This window comes from Macrobrachium rosenbergii, chromosome 33, assembly GCF_040412425.1.
Source record: "Macrobrachium rosenbergii isolate ZJJX-2024 chromosome 33, ASM4041242v1, whole genome shotgun sequence".
NCBI lineage: Eukaryota > Metazoa > Arthropoda > Malacostraca > Decapoda > Palaemonidae > Macrobrachium > Macrobrachium rosenbergii.
In genome coordinates, this window is record NC_089773.1 from 10735757 (window position 1) to 10747637 (window position 11881).

At 37.9% G+C, this 11881-nt stretch overlaps 1 protein-coding gene across 11 annotated transcripts in view; it reads left to right on the top strand.

The window, feature by feature from the left end:
• Fak (protein tyrosine kinase 2 Fak) overlaps positions 1 to 5975 on the top strand; it is an 86961-nt gene extending 80986 nt beyond the window's left edge. For 8 of the 11 annotated variants that reach the window (XM_067133364.1, XM_067133367.1, XM_067133366.1 and 5 more), the window contains 4 exons: positions 427 to 612; positions 1666 to 1890; positions 4251 to 4357; positions 4765 to 5975. In XM_067133364.1, coding sequence (XP_066989465.1) covers positions 427 to 612; positions 1666 to 1890; positions 4251 to 4357; positions 4765 to 4888 — 642 coding nt within the window. In that variant the 3' untranslated portion in view covers positions 4889 to 5975. The remainder of the gene's footprint in view (positions 1 to 426; positions 613 to 1665; positions 1891 to 4250; positions 4358 to 4764) is intronic. The other 3 variants (XM_067133368.1, XM_067133373.1, XM_067133374.1) reach the window with 1 other exon arrangement.
• The last annotated feature ends 5906 nt before the right edge of the window (positions 5976 to 11881 follow it).

The window sequence follows — 11881 nt, forward strand, 5'->3', positions numbered from 1 at the left end:
AATAACAAAGTGCAGCTCTCTCCAACAATTACTGTGTAACAAATTTACTTAACTGCTTCTGCAAACAGAATGCTAAGAAAATACTTGTGACATATGCATACCATTTTACTTATATCTTGCTTAGGAGTCAAATGACAGATAAGTACTTTTTAATACAGTATTTCCCAGTGGAAGGTGTAACATTTTAATTTCATACACTATACATTTATCTCCAAAACTAAAACATTGTATGTACCTTTATCTCCAGAACTAAACCATTTTCAAGGTGAGAATTTGCCTCTGTCTATTATTATCTTATTTATTGTTTCTGCTTCAGCCTTCAAGAAGAAAACGGCAGAGAAATTTCTTTCCCTTCTTCCTTCAGACCTTAACACAGGTACATGCAATAATGAAAAATAATTTGAGTTATGTCCATTTTATTTGCAGAGGAAACGCATGTCTTTTGCCATGAGTGCATCTGACAAGTCGGACTCTGATAGTGATTCCCCTGTAGCTCACCATCCTCCTTCCTCACCCTCACCTGCACGTTCCGAAGACTTGAGAGAGAGATCTGCCACCCCCCTTTCTAATGGGTCAGGATCTGTTTTAGAAGAACCAAAGATTGTAGTAAAAGTGAGTATTCACTGGGAAGGTGCTGGCTTCTGGTGGGTAAGGTGTAGGATTTGGAATGATCCGAGTTATTTAGGTCATGTATACATGCCATCGTTTAGCATTGGCCTAATCATTAGGCTTTTAGCGGACTGGATTGGTTGGGAACTCATGATTTGCGGATGGAGGAAGCATGTGAATAAGTTTTTGGACAGTAAAGTTGAATGAACAGGCTACTTCAGCATTGGGATCTTGGGAGGTCATACAACTTAGGGAATAAAAATAAGAAAATTGGCACACCCTACCAAGTAATCTTATATAAAGTTCAGTATATGAACATAGTTTGTTTCCTAGAAAAGTTTTAGCATGACTGAAATACTGCATGTGTTTAAATGAAAGGCGCATTAACTGTTGTAGATTTTATCTGGAATAAAAAGTAGTTTGATTCTTTGATGTAGAAAAAAATAGGCATATTAGTGATGATTGCTAGGGTTATTATAAGGCAGAATGATGTTCATATGTGAGCTAATTTGCCAAGACAGTAGATTTTGGAAGCAGACACATTCCATTGGTTTGGTTTTCGGAGGCATTTATTAATGTCTTTGTATTAAGAAAGGATTGATAGAAAAAACTGAATTAGTTATACCCAGTCTGTGGTGACTTTCTACAAAGGACAACCACATAACATTTAAGGCATGCAGCATCAGAGGAGGACAAAAAAACAGGTAGTAAGTTTTCCGATTATTTGTTGGTAAACAGCATCATTGAGGACAGAGTTTGCCAATTCATAAGACATTATGCATTAAAGTAGCAGCAGCATTAGGCTATTTTTGTTCTTTACCAATTTGCCACTTCCAGTTTTCATTAAGATTTCACTTTAAATTTTGCTTTTTACCTTTTAAGGTATGCAGCGTTTGTAATAAATAAGAAATAACTAATGTACTGCTATAACAAATACAGTACCAGTTTATATGGCCAGACCTCATAGCAATCTTTAAACCTGGTGAAAAACTTCCCTTTACATATAATAGTAATAATGTGATATTTTCATAATGATTGCTACTTCGTCACTTGCAGCAAGTTGAACCAACGCCTACTGCTGACTTAGACAGGACTGATGATAAGGTATATGCATCAACAATACAAGTAGTGAAAGCGATAACGGCTCTAACCCACGACGTGAAAGAAGGCCAATCTCATACTTACCTCGACCACGTTAAAAAGGTCGGTTTGGAATTGCGAGATCTGCTTGCTACTGTTGATGCACTGATGGCTGCCATTCCACCTGCATCACATAGAGAAGTAAGTGCTTTTTGATTTTGTTTTTCGTCTCTAAGTTTTCAGACTTCAAAACGAATGAGATGGGTACCTGATTAATGCAGTCAAATCTCTCATGTGTTCATGCAAAATTCAAACCATTGCCTAATAACTGAGCCCAGTATTCTGGTATTTGAACATGGGACAAGCTTTAAAAAAAAATGACAAAATTCACACTGTGATAAAATATAACTTGCACTCTCGCACTGACGTCTGTCATTTAAAGGTTTTGTCTGCTACCCAGACAACTTTTTGTATGCTAATTTTTTACCATTATGACTTAATTTGTTTATTTGCTTATGTGGGATCTCAAGCCCATTGTTAGATGTTGAGAATGCCTTTTGGCACCTTATCTAGAGTGTTTTTTATTTTCTTTGGTCCATGGTGTAGTCAGGTATGGGGCAAAAGGGCATTAGAAGATTGAGGCTACATCACATATGTGAACAAGGAACACCATTATGGAGTACTAAGTTTCCCTATGTTTGATTCCACATTCAGTATGGTATCATGCACACAGTATAGATCTAAACATCATGCATGAAACCTGTTCATATGGAACAAGCTTACAGAAGGAGAAGATCAGTTATTAAAAAGAAGAATGAACAAAGTAATAATTAAAACAAATTATAAAATACAATGAGAATTGCTCTAGGGTAGTAAGGCACTGCATCTTTGCTTGGACTTTTGAGGTTCCAGTTGCACTTCATCTGCCAGCCACCATCTGTGTGGGATTTTGGCAACTCTTAGTATGCCAGACTCTCATATTGTGTAGCCATACCGTTAGAAATGTCATAAACTATGGAGTTGGAAGTAGGTTAACAACCTTATTCATTGCCGGAAGGGTCGTAAGTGCTGCTTCTGCCAAAGCTGGACCAAACTTGTTGAGCCTTCTTATATTGTATGGTCTTGGACTTTAAAAGGACTCCCTGGCATTAGTCATTGGGGAGTCATAGTCAGTCTGATTTCCAGGATCAGGTGACTCAACTTATATTGTATGGTCTTGAAATTTAAAAGGACACCGTAGCCTCAGTCATTGGGAAGTCATAGTCAGTCTGATTTCCAGGATCAGGTGCTTGAGTCAGAGACATGTACTATTTGGGTCTTACGTCACGCCAAAATTTGATCAAAATCTGACCATCCATCCACATAACTGCATTATATTAAGAGTGTCTGTCTGTTATCTCGTCTGTTCTTTGTTGTTATTCCAAACTGAGAGAAAGTCATCGTCAACTGTTTCTCTTGTACTGGAGCTGACACTAGGCTGATGGGTACCAGTGGGTGTTGGTGCTTCACAGGTTGTCCAATGAACCATGATGTTGTAGTTCAGAGTATTCTACTGTTTTTAATGGTATAGCAGTAGGTTATGGTTGGCCGAGGAGGATCAGTGTTTAGATGGTACTGCTCAGCCTTGGAATGGCAAGCCAGTGCTTGATGGTATATTGGTGTGCTTAAGCTGAACCGTATTGGTAAGTATGTTCTATACAGGTAGTGCTTGAATTACGATAATTCGCCTTGCATTGAACCTCCAGAATTAGCTGATGTTAATTAATTATTATATTGTATATGTATAGAGTATACTGTAGTATAGGCTAGGCTACCATATATGTATACTATATACCATAGTGTAGGCTAGGCTAATACTTGTTTGTTATTCAGTTTCTCTTCGTACTGAATTATCATAAGTCAGTCTGCATGAACCTTCAGAATTAGCTGATATTAATAATTACTATACCATGTATGTATAGAGTATACTGTAGTCTAGGCTACCATATATGTATAAATGGTACTGGATACCATAGTGTAGGCTAGGCTAAATTCGGGATATGACTTTCCCAACAAACGATGGGGTTTATGGAACCTAACCACATTATAAGTAGGACAATACCCGTATCGGGTTTCCTGCTCATCACCTCGGTACTAAATCTTGTCTGCTGCACGGACTGCAGGTGATTAAATGAGGCAGATGCATGGGCACAGAGCTGGATGTCATCTACTATAACTTGCCTCATTGGTAAAATCATGATTTTTCTTCCCTCGGGCAATTGAAATGGACCTGCTGTAGGCCACAATCATTCATCACAAGGAAGCAGTGGAGATGGTCGAGCTTGAGGAGTATCACTTAACAATCCAACCCTGAGGTTTTGCCACTATATCATCATCATCATCATACTGGAAAAAATGGGTCTGTGCTATATGTAAAGGAGGTCAAGACTAAAGTAAGGCAGTGGTCTGCTTTGTAATACAGGTTATAGGCTAAATGAAGGCAGTGGTCTGCTTTAAAAATTAAAAATATTAGAGATAACATTTAATTAGTATAGTAATGTACATTTTCAACAAACTTTCAGGTTGAACTTGCTCATAAAGTATTATCCAAAGATATGACAGACCTTGTACAGGCTTACAAATTAGCCCAGAAGTATGGGAGTACCACACTAGATGAAGAATATCGCAAGTAAGTACCCTTCTGGTTATTATTTTTCAGCAATAAAAGTTTTACGTGTCCACACTCAATAAATTATGTAGCTTACATATGTTCACACTCAGTAGAGTATGTAGTTTACTTAACAGGACAAGTTAAAATGTTAATTTTCCAATAAAATTAGGATACCACAGTGTATGTAGGACCTTGTGACTAATGTTTCAACCATTATTTCTTCTCCATTGGCTTTTGAGGAACTGTAATTGTGGTATTACACTGTAGTTTTTTTTGTAGATGTAATGCCACCTATTTTTAAGATGTAAATTTTATCTTGATTCATCTAATATTTTTTGGCCTACAGGTGGCTTGTGTTTGTAACTGTCCAGTCAATATTTGTAATCACTTTATTATGAAATATTAATGATATTGTGCTTTTACAGGCAAATGCTGTCTGCTGCTCATGTCTTGGCCATGGATTCCAAGAATTTGTTGGATGTCATTGATGGCGTGAGAGTGAAACATGGCTTAGCAACCTACATGCCTACCAGACATTCCGCCGAGTGATCTTTAAGCAAAGGAAAATAGTTTTTCCCGTGCATTTTAGACAAGAAAGCAAAGACTTTAGGAACTAAGGATAAAAAGACCCCTTGGAAACAAATTGAGTACCTGCTTGACTTGTCCATGCTAAAGTGAGAGAACTTACAAATTAGATATTAAGTGTTCAATGCAGACTACTACTACAGTGTGTATCTTGGGAGGACATAAATGCCTTTCTCCACAGTTATGCGGACACTAGAGTGCACTAAATATTTTTTTCTCGTGGTACAGGATAGGTAATTGCCAAATCTCTTTCCCTACGGATGAGTGAGCATATTATAGTCAGTGCCATTCAGCCGTAGTGTGAAAAGTTCATTTCAAGGCGACCAAGATCGACTGAGGTTGTACGCAGGGTATACATATTCCAGAAACTCAGTTTAGTGGCTACAAGAATCAACTAGGAAATGGTGCGTGATGTGGTTTTCATTATCACTGAGAAGTATGTATGATGTTCATAAAGAAGAACTCTAGATTCTGTATATTTTACCCATTTGTTGTCTTCGCTGTCCTTTACTAAATTCACCCAATAAATTTCTTCCCTTCACAGTTAACGCAAACTGTGATCAAATTATGAGAACTTTGTTCAGCGTAATGATATGCTTGCTGATAAAGCCATATCAGTGAAGTTATATTACTAAGATGAAATTGTTTACACTAATCATTTATGAATAGATCATTCATGCCATGTCCTTTGTGTCAAAGCTTGCTGCTCTGTAGTCAGATGTGTTCCGCAGAATGTGTCAACATTCTCGCGGACAGTTGATCTAGCCATTGCCGATGTGCTTCTGTTTGTCTAAGGAGACGAAAAGTGAATGAGAAAGCTTTGTAATTAAGCAGTATTCTTGAGCACTTTTTAATCTGTGACAAGAAGAATACATCCTGATGTGTATTTTTGTAGCAAGTTCTCGTGTATTTCCACACATGTCTTATAAATACAGTATACATATATATATATATGAATATGTACTATATGAAATTTGTGGTGTAAATATTACATAATTCTTGAGTGTAATTATTTAATTTGACAGCCTCAATAAATTCTTTATTGAGTTAATTCTGCATATAATTTTTCCTTATTTTGTTTTGTTTTTCAGAGCAGAAACTGCTTGACATGTTTTAAAGTAATGTGGAGCAGCAGTTTATGCATCTTAAATATTTACTGTATATCCAGTTTACAGAACTTGTAGTTCAATGAAAAATACAAAATGTATTCAAAATTTGTCTTTGGTTCCCACAAAGGTACAAGCCCTCTTCTTTTATATGGAAATTAACTCCTTTGAGGAAAGGAATTGTCCCAAAATCATGATCCATGTTCATCTCCAACTCAGATAAATCAGCCTCACAGTCACATAAGAGAGCAGTGTGGCTTTTTACAACCTCACACTAGGAAATAAAGATGACTCAGGTCCCTTTAAAATAAGGGAAGACTAGGTCTGACGGCAAAATAATATTGCAAAAACCATGACAGTTATGCTCTACCACCACTGAAGATATACAGACCTTTACTACCACTGGAAATATTGTATTAGATTTTATTTTTATGTCTACTATGCTAAGAAAAATGCTTGTATGAAGCATTTCCAAAAAATAACTACAACGTGTACACACCTAAAACAAACCTGTCTCTCAAGTTGTGATGAACATGAAGCAGGGACAACCCCATTGAATAAGTCAATTTTTAGCCTGAACTATATAAACTGGAAATTCTTAACTTTTAGCTACTAAATGCCCTTGTTTTCACTGCATAGAGTAATACCAGGCCTTATGTACCTATCAGTGGGCTAGACCACAAGTATCAAATCAAATAGATTGCCAATTTAAGCTCCAGAGTTGTCTGAACAACCTGCTTGAACAGCATTGTAGAAAATGCTCTGACCTTTTGAATACTGACCTTTGATTAAAAATGATGAAAACATCTACATCTTGCCCACTGAGGAGCTAAAACCAGGCAGAGAACATAATCCATCTTTAACTTCCAGATAGCATCAACATCATCAGATGATGGATGCCGCTGTTATTGTCATACCTCTCTATGAAGATGGTGACTTGACAGTGGAGTCTGGAAAACAAACAAGACACAAAACCCTGGTTTTAGGATATATTATTGATGAACTATGAGATTCTTTACTACAGCTCAAACTGGAAAAATTCTGTCTTAGGAATCAGCTTTTCAATATGCTTATGATGTGGACCTGAGAGAAATAAATATAAAATCACGTGATTATGAAGAACTCCAATACGAACCTGTGCCGTCATAAAGAACTTAATTTAAAGACTACCAGCTTACAGCATTAATTAGAGAGCCAAAAATCCTGAAGAACTATTCAAGTTCTGGTGGTTTAAAAGCCTCCGAAAATTAACATCTTCACATCTATAGTTCTTAAGAGATCCAATGTCCAAGAAAAGAGAGACACATGTAAAATGAAATGCTGTACTACAATAGGAAACATCAAGGAAAAATAACAGCAATCATGCTAAGGAGACATCTCACTAGTGTTAGTGCCTAAAAGTGGTGAGCCATGTCTTCCACTCCTTTTGATTATTACACGGAAAACACAAATTAGAGGAGCACTTTCATGAGGAGAAACTGCATTTTCATTAGAACATCTGATGTTGTTAATCTTTCATCTCCAGAATATTTTTTTTTAAATAGATTAGGGGTACATCAAGTCCACTGCACTAATCCTACTTCCTATCAACAATCCCTGGAAAGAAAGAGTTCTGATCCAGGTAACTTCACACCCGAAACTGCTGGAGGTGATATCCCAGGCTGCAGGCAAGAAGAAACCTAGAACAAGTTCTGAATTTCATCATCCTCATACTGGTTTATCTTTAGGAGGCGGATCCTATTTCCTTCCTTTTCTCTCCATCAAGCTGGCCTCTAAATTTTTGGTTAGTGTTTATAATTTTTTTTTTTTTTTAATATGTAGTTCTGTCAATTTTTTTTTTTAATGCACAAGAATAATTTACCAGTTGAAAAAAAGGTAGAAATGACATATATGCCCAGGTTAACCCACAAGGTGTGGGCAGGCCTCCTCCTGAGCTAAAATGTGCACTTTTAATGGCATGCTGCTGGATTGTTACCAAAGAAAGTGGAGAATAATGGTACATGAAGATTTCGCAAACCCTCTTCTCCTTGCAGACTGCCAAGGGTGAGGGCACTCACCATTTTCACAAAGGTTTCCTAGTGTGGACTTATTAATGGTGTTTGGGCAGGCTGCAGAGATCGTACTGTTGCACAGGTACCTCAACGCAGGACTATGAGAAGGCCTTCGTGCATCCGGAACCTTTACCTGACATACCACTGAAGTATTTCTGCACTTGACTGCTGGACGAAGGTCACATTGAAAATTCAAATGACCCTCTAACCTACTACATACCTTCCTGCAAACCTCAGTCATCACCAAAAGTGGATGAGAGGAAAAAAATTCCAGTCCATACACTTCCCAGTTCACTGTCCATTTCTGGGTTCAATGGCACTTCACCTAATTCTATTGTGCAGATTACAGTGATGTAAAGTCTCTTCTGTATATTTCTGTCATGAAATGTTTGCTAGAAGGGTTTTCTAATTCAAAATGTTTACCCTATGGAAGCTGACTGATGCAATGTGCCAAAATTAGTTTCAAGATCCAAGACTCACTCTATTCGCTAAATCTATGCAGTTCGTAGTGAACCGCAAAGCAGAAATGCTTTAAATAACTCTAAACTAAGTGCTAGAGTGAGCCCACTTGAATCATGGAACTGTGGGTAAGATAAAGCTTAATACCTATATTGCTTAAACTTAAATACGGACTACTAAAAACTTTATACAAGATTAATAAACATAGGTGCAATAATAAGCACATCAGTTACCTTTCCTCCTCATGTTGATCGTCCTAAATTAGACAAACCCTCATTACCAGCATTCTTCTAAATTCTGAATGATCTTTACGTTCATCAGAAATCCTCATAATTTTTCAAACCAAAGGAGTTATATGTAGCTTGTGTAGTCTTTCCAGTTGTACAGCATTTCTTGAAATCCACATTCTACAAATAAAAAAATAACAGAAAACAAATCAATAAGGGATCAGAACACCTCATTTTACTAAGACAATTTCAGTGTTTAATCTACATGTCTTCTTTGGCCAATGAACAATGAAAAATACAATCCTCATTTGATGGAAGTGCCCTAGGGACATCAGCAGTGGTTGCTCCATCAAGACAACTATCTCAAAGACTCAAGTTATAACTACCACACTTAAAAATAAACAATTTACACTTTTATGAAGAAATAAGTAAAAATACCCCAACTACTATGATGTTTAATTCTTCATAATGCCATGATTGAAGAAAAAATAACACAATAAGAAAGGAACTCAAAAATCAACATCACATATCAATTTGCCTGTGAAGTTTATAAGGAATTTAATAAAAAAAATTCTTGGCTGGTATAATATAATGTTAGTGAATAGACAGCTATGCTTGAGAGGTAATTCAGAACTTTCCTCACTAACAAGTAGCATTGTCACGATCATTTAGTCCAAGTTCATTGTCAGTATCATTTAGTCCAAGTTCAGTTGCTCATTGTATGGATATTAGTGGTAACAAGCTTCTAACAGCCATCAGGGTGTAGTGACAACTCAATTATTGATCTGTCACCATAAATGCAGTCAGTTGACTGGCTGCCAACTGTAATGTGACTTGACTTCATCATCATCATCATAATAATAAAGGATAAAGCTACACAGCGGGAATAGCATCAAACACAGATGATACAGGATACAATCAGGAAAGAATATATGAAGAGACTTGAGGTGATAACCAAGTCAAAACTCAAGGCCGGAACATGATGAATGCCATAAACGCATGGGCAGTACCAGTAATCAGATACAGTGCGGGAGTAGTGGAGCGAAAACAGGCTGAACTCCGCTGCATAGACCAGAAAGCTAGGAAACATGACTATGCACAAAACACTACACCTAAGAGCAAATACAGAAAGACTATACATAACACGAAAGGAAGGTGAGGGAGAGGTCTACTAAGCATAGAGGACTGCGTCAACATCAAGAGCAGAGCACTGGGGCAATATCTGAAAACCAGTTAAGACAAGTGGCTAAGAAGTGCATAGGAAGAAGGACTGATAAAAGTAGACGAAGACCCAGAAATATACAGAGACAGGAGAACGAAAAACAGAACAGAGGAATGGCACAGCAAACCAACGCACAGACAGTACATGAGACAGACTGAAGAACTGGCCAACAATGAAACATGGTAATGGCTACAGTGGGGAGAACTCAAGAAGGAAACAGAGGGAATGCTAACAGTGGCACAAGATCAGGCCCTTAGAACCAGATATGTCCAAAGAACAATAGATGAAAATAACATCTCATCCAGATGCATTAAGTGCAACATGAAATAAGAGACCGTAAACCACATAGCAAGCGAAAATCTGGCGCTTGCACAGAACCAGTACAAAAAGAGGCATGATTCAGTTGCAAAAGCCCTCCACTGGAGCCTGTGCAAGAAACACCGGCTAGCTTGACGTAAATAGGTGGTACGAACATCAACCTGAGGGAGTGATAGAAAATGATCAGGCAAAGGTCCTCTGGGACTACGGTATCAGAACAGATAGGGTGATACGTGCCAATGGACCAGACTTGACAGCTGATCGACAAAATCAAGAAGAAAGTGTTACTCATTGATGTCACAGTACCATGGGACACCAGAGTAGATGAGAAAGAGAAAAAATTGATAAGAATCAAGACCTGAAAATAGAAATTGGAAGGATATGGGATATGCCAGTGGAAATTGTACCCATGGTCATAGGAACACTAGGCACAATCCCAAGACCTCTGAAAAGGAACCTGGGAAAACTTGATGCCAAAGTAGCTCCAGGACTCATGCAGAAGTGTGTGCCATTAGAAACAGCGCACATGCTGAGTAAAGTGATGGACTCCAAAGGAGGAAGGATGCAACCCAGAACCCCACACTATAACTACCACCCAGTCAAACAGGATGACTGAGACAGAAAAAAAAAATAATTGTCATAATACTGTACTGTAAAAATATCCATGAGCAATCCATTAAGTATATAACACAATACTTACAGTGATATAAATTAATCCAAAGCTTACCACTTGATAAATAAAAGGCTGAAAATATGTCTTTCTTGTAAGTAAAAAACACTATCTTTTTTGTGAAAGTATTCTGCAATAGGATATGCACTCCTGAATTAGGCCATTCAGGGACGACATGGATGAGGGAGGTAGGATTATGATTAAAGGCTCTGGTTTTTATACCTGGGAAAGACATATTATTTTAAAATTTGATATCTGGAAGGTTACAATACCCTGCAGACCAGCCACCACAGAACCTACAGGAATTTTTGCAAAGGGTCTTCCTGGACTTTTCTTCCTATGTAAGGAAGAGAAGACAAGAGCTCAAATCGATGATGAGAATGAGAAGAAAAGCACTTATGCTTCTTGTCACTGCCCCTAAGCCATGTCTTAGTCTCCTCTGCAGGAGCAGTAACCATGGGTGATGCCATGGGGGCACCTCCCACAGAAGCAACAGCACATGAAAGCAGTCAATGTGGTAAGGGCAAGCATACTGATCACTCACCTAACACATGTAAGCCCTTCTTGGGCAAGAAAGCAGTGTACATGGGGAAGGAGCAGGAAGAGGTTAAAGGGCAGGAAGGAGAGAGAGAGATAAGCAAACGTTTCAAGCCTTCCTTCCTCTACCGAAACCATCCTGTGACAGCTGCAGATCCTGCCCTTACAAAGAAACAATAATGGACGGTATGAGGGGCCACAAACAGTCACTCATGCTCTTCACACTTCTGTTATTTACTCTATCCATCCATAGTAAATTAAACAAAGCACTCAAACAAAAACATAGTTCCAACTTTCCAGTCAGCAAGAAAGCAGCAACATTTCCTCACTTAACGGCAGCCAAAGAAAAAAACTACCTTGTTACCAA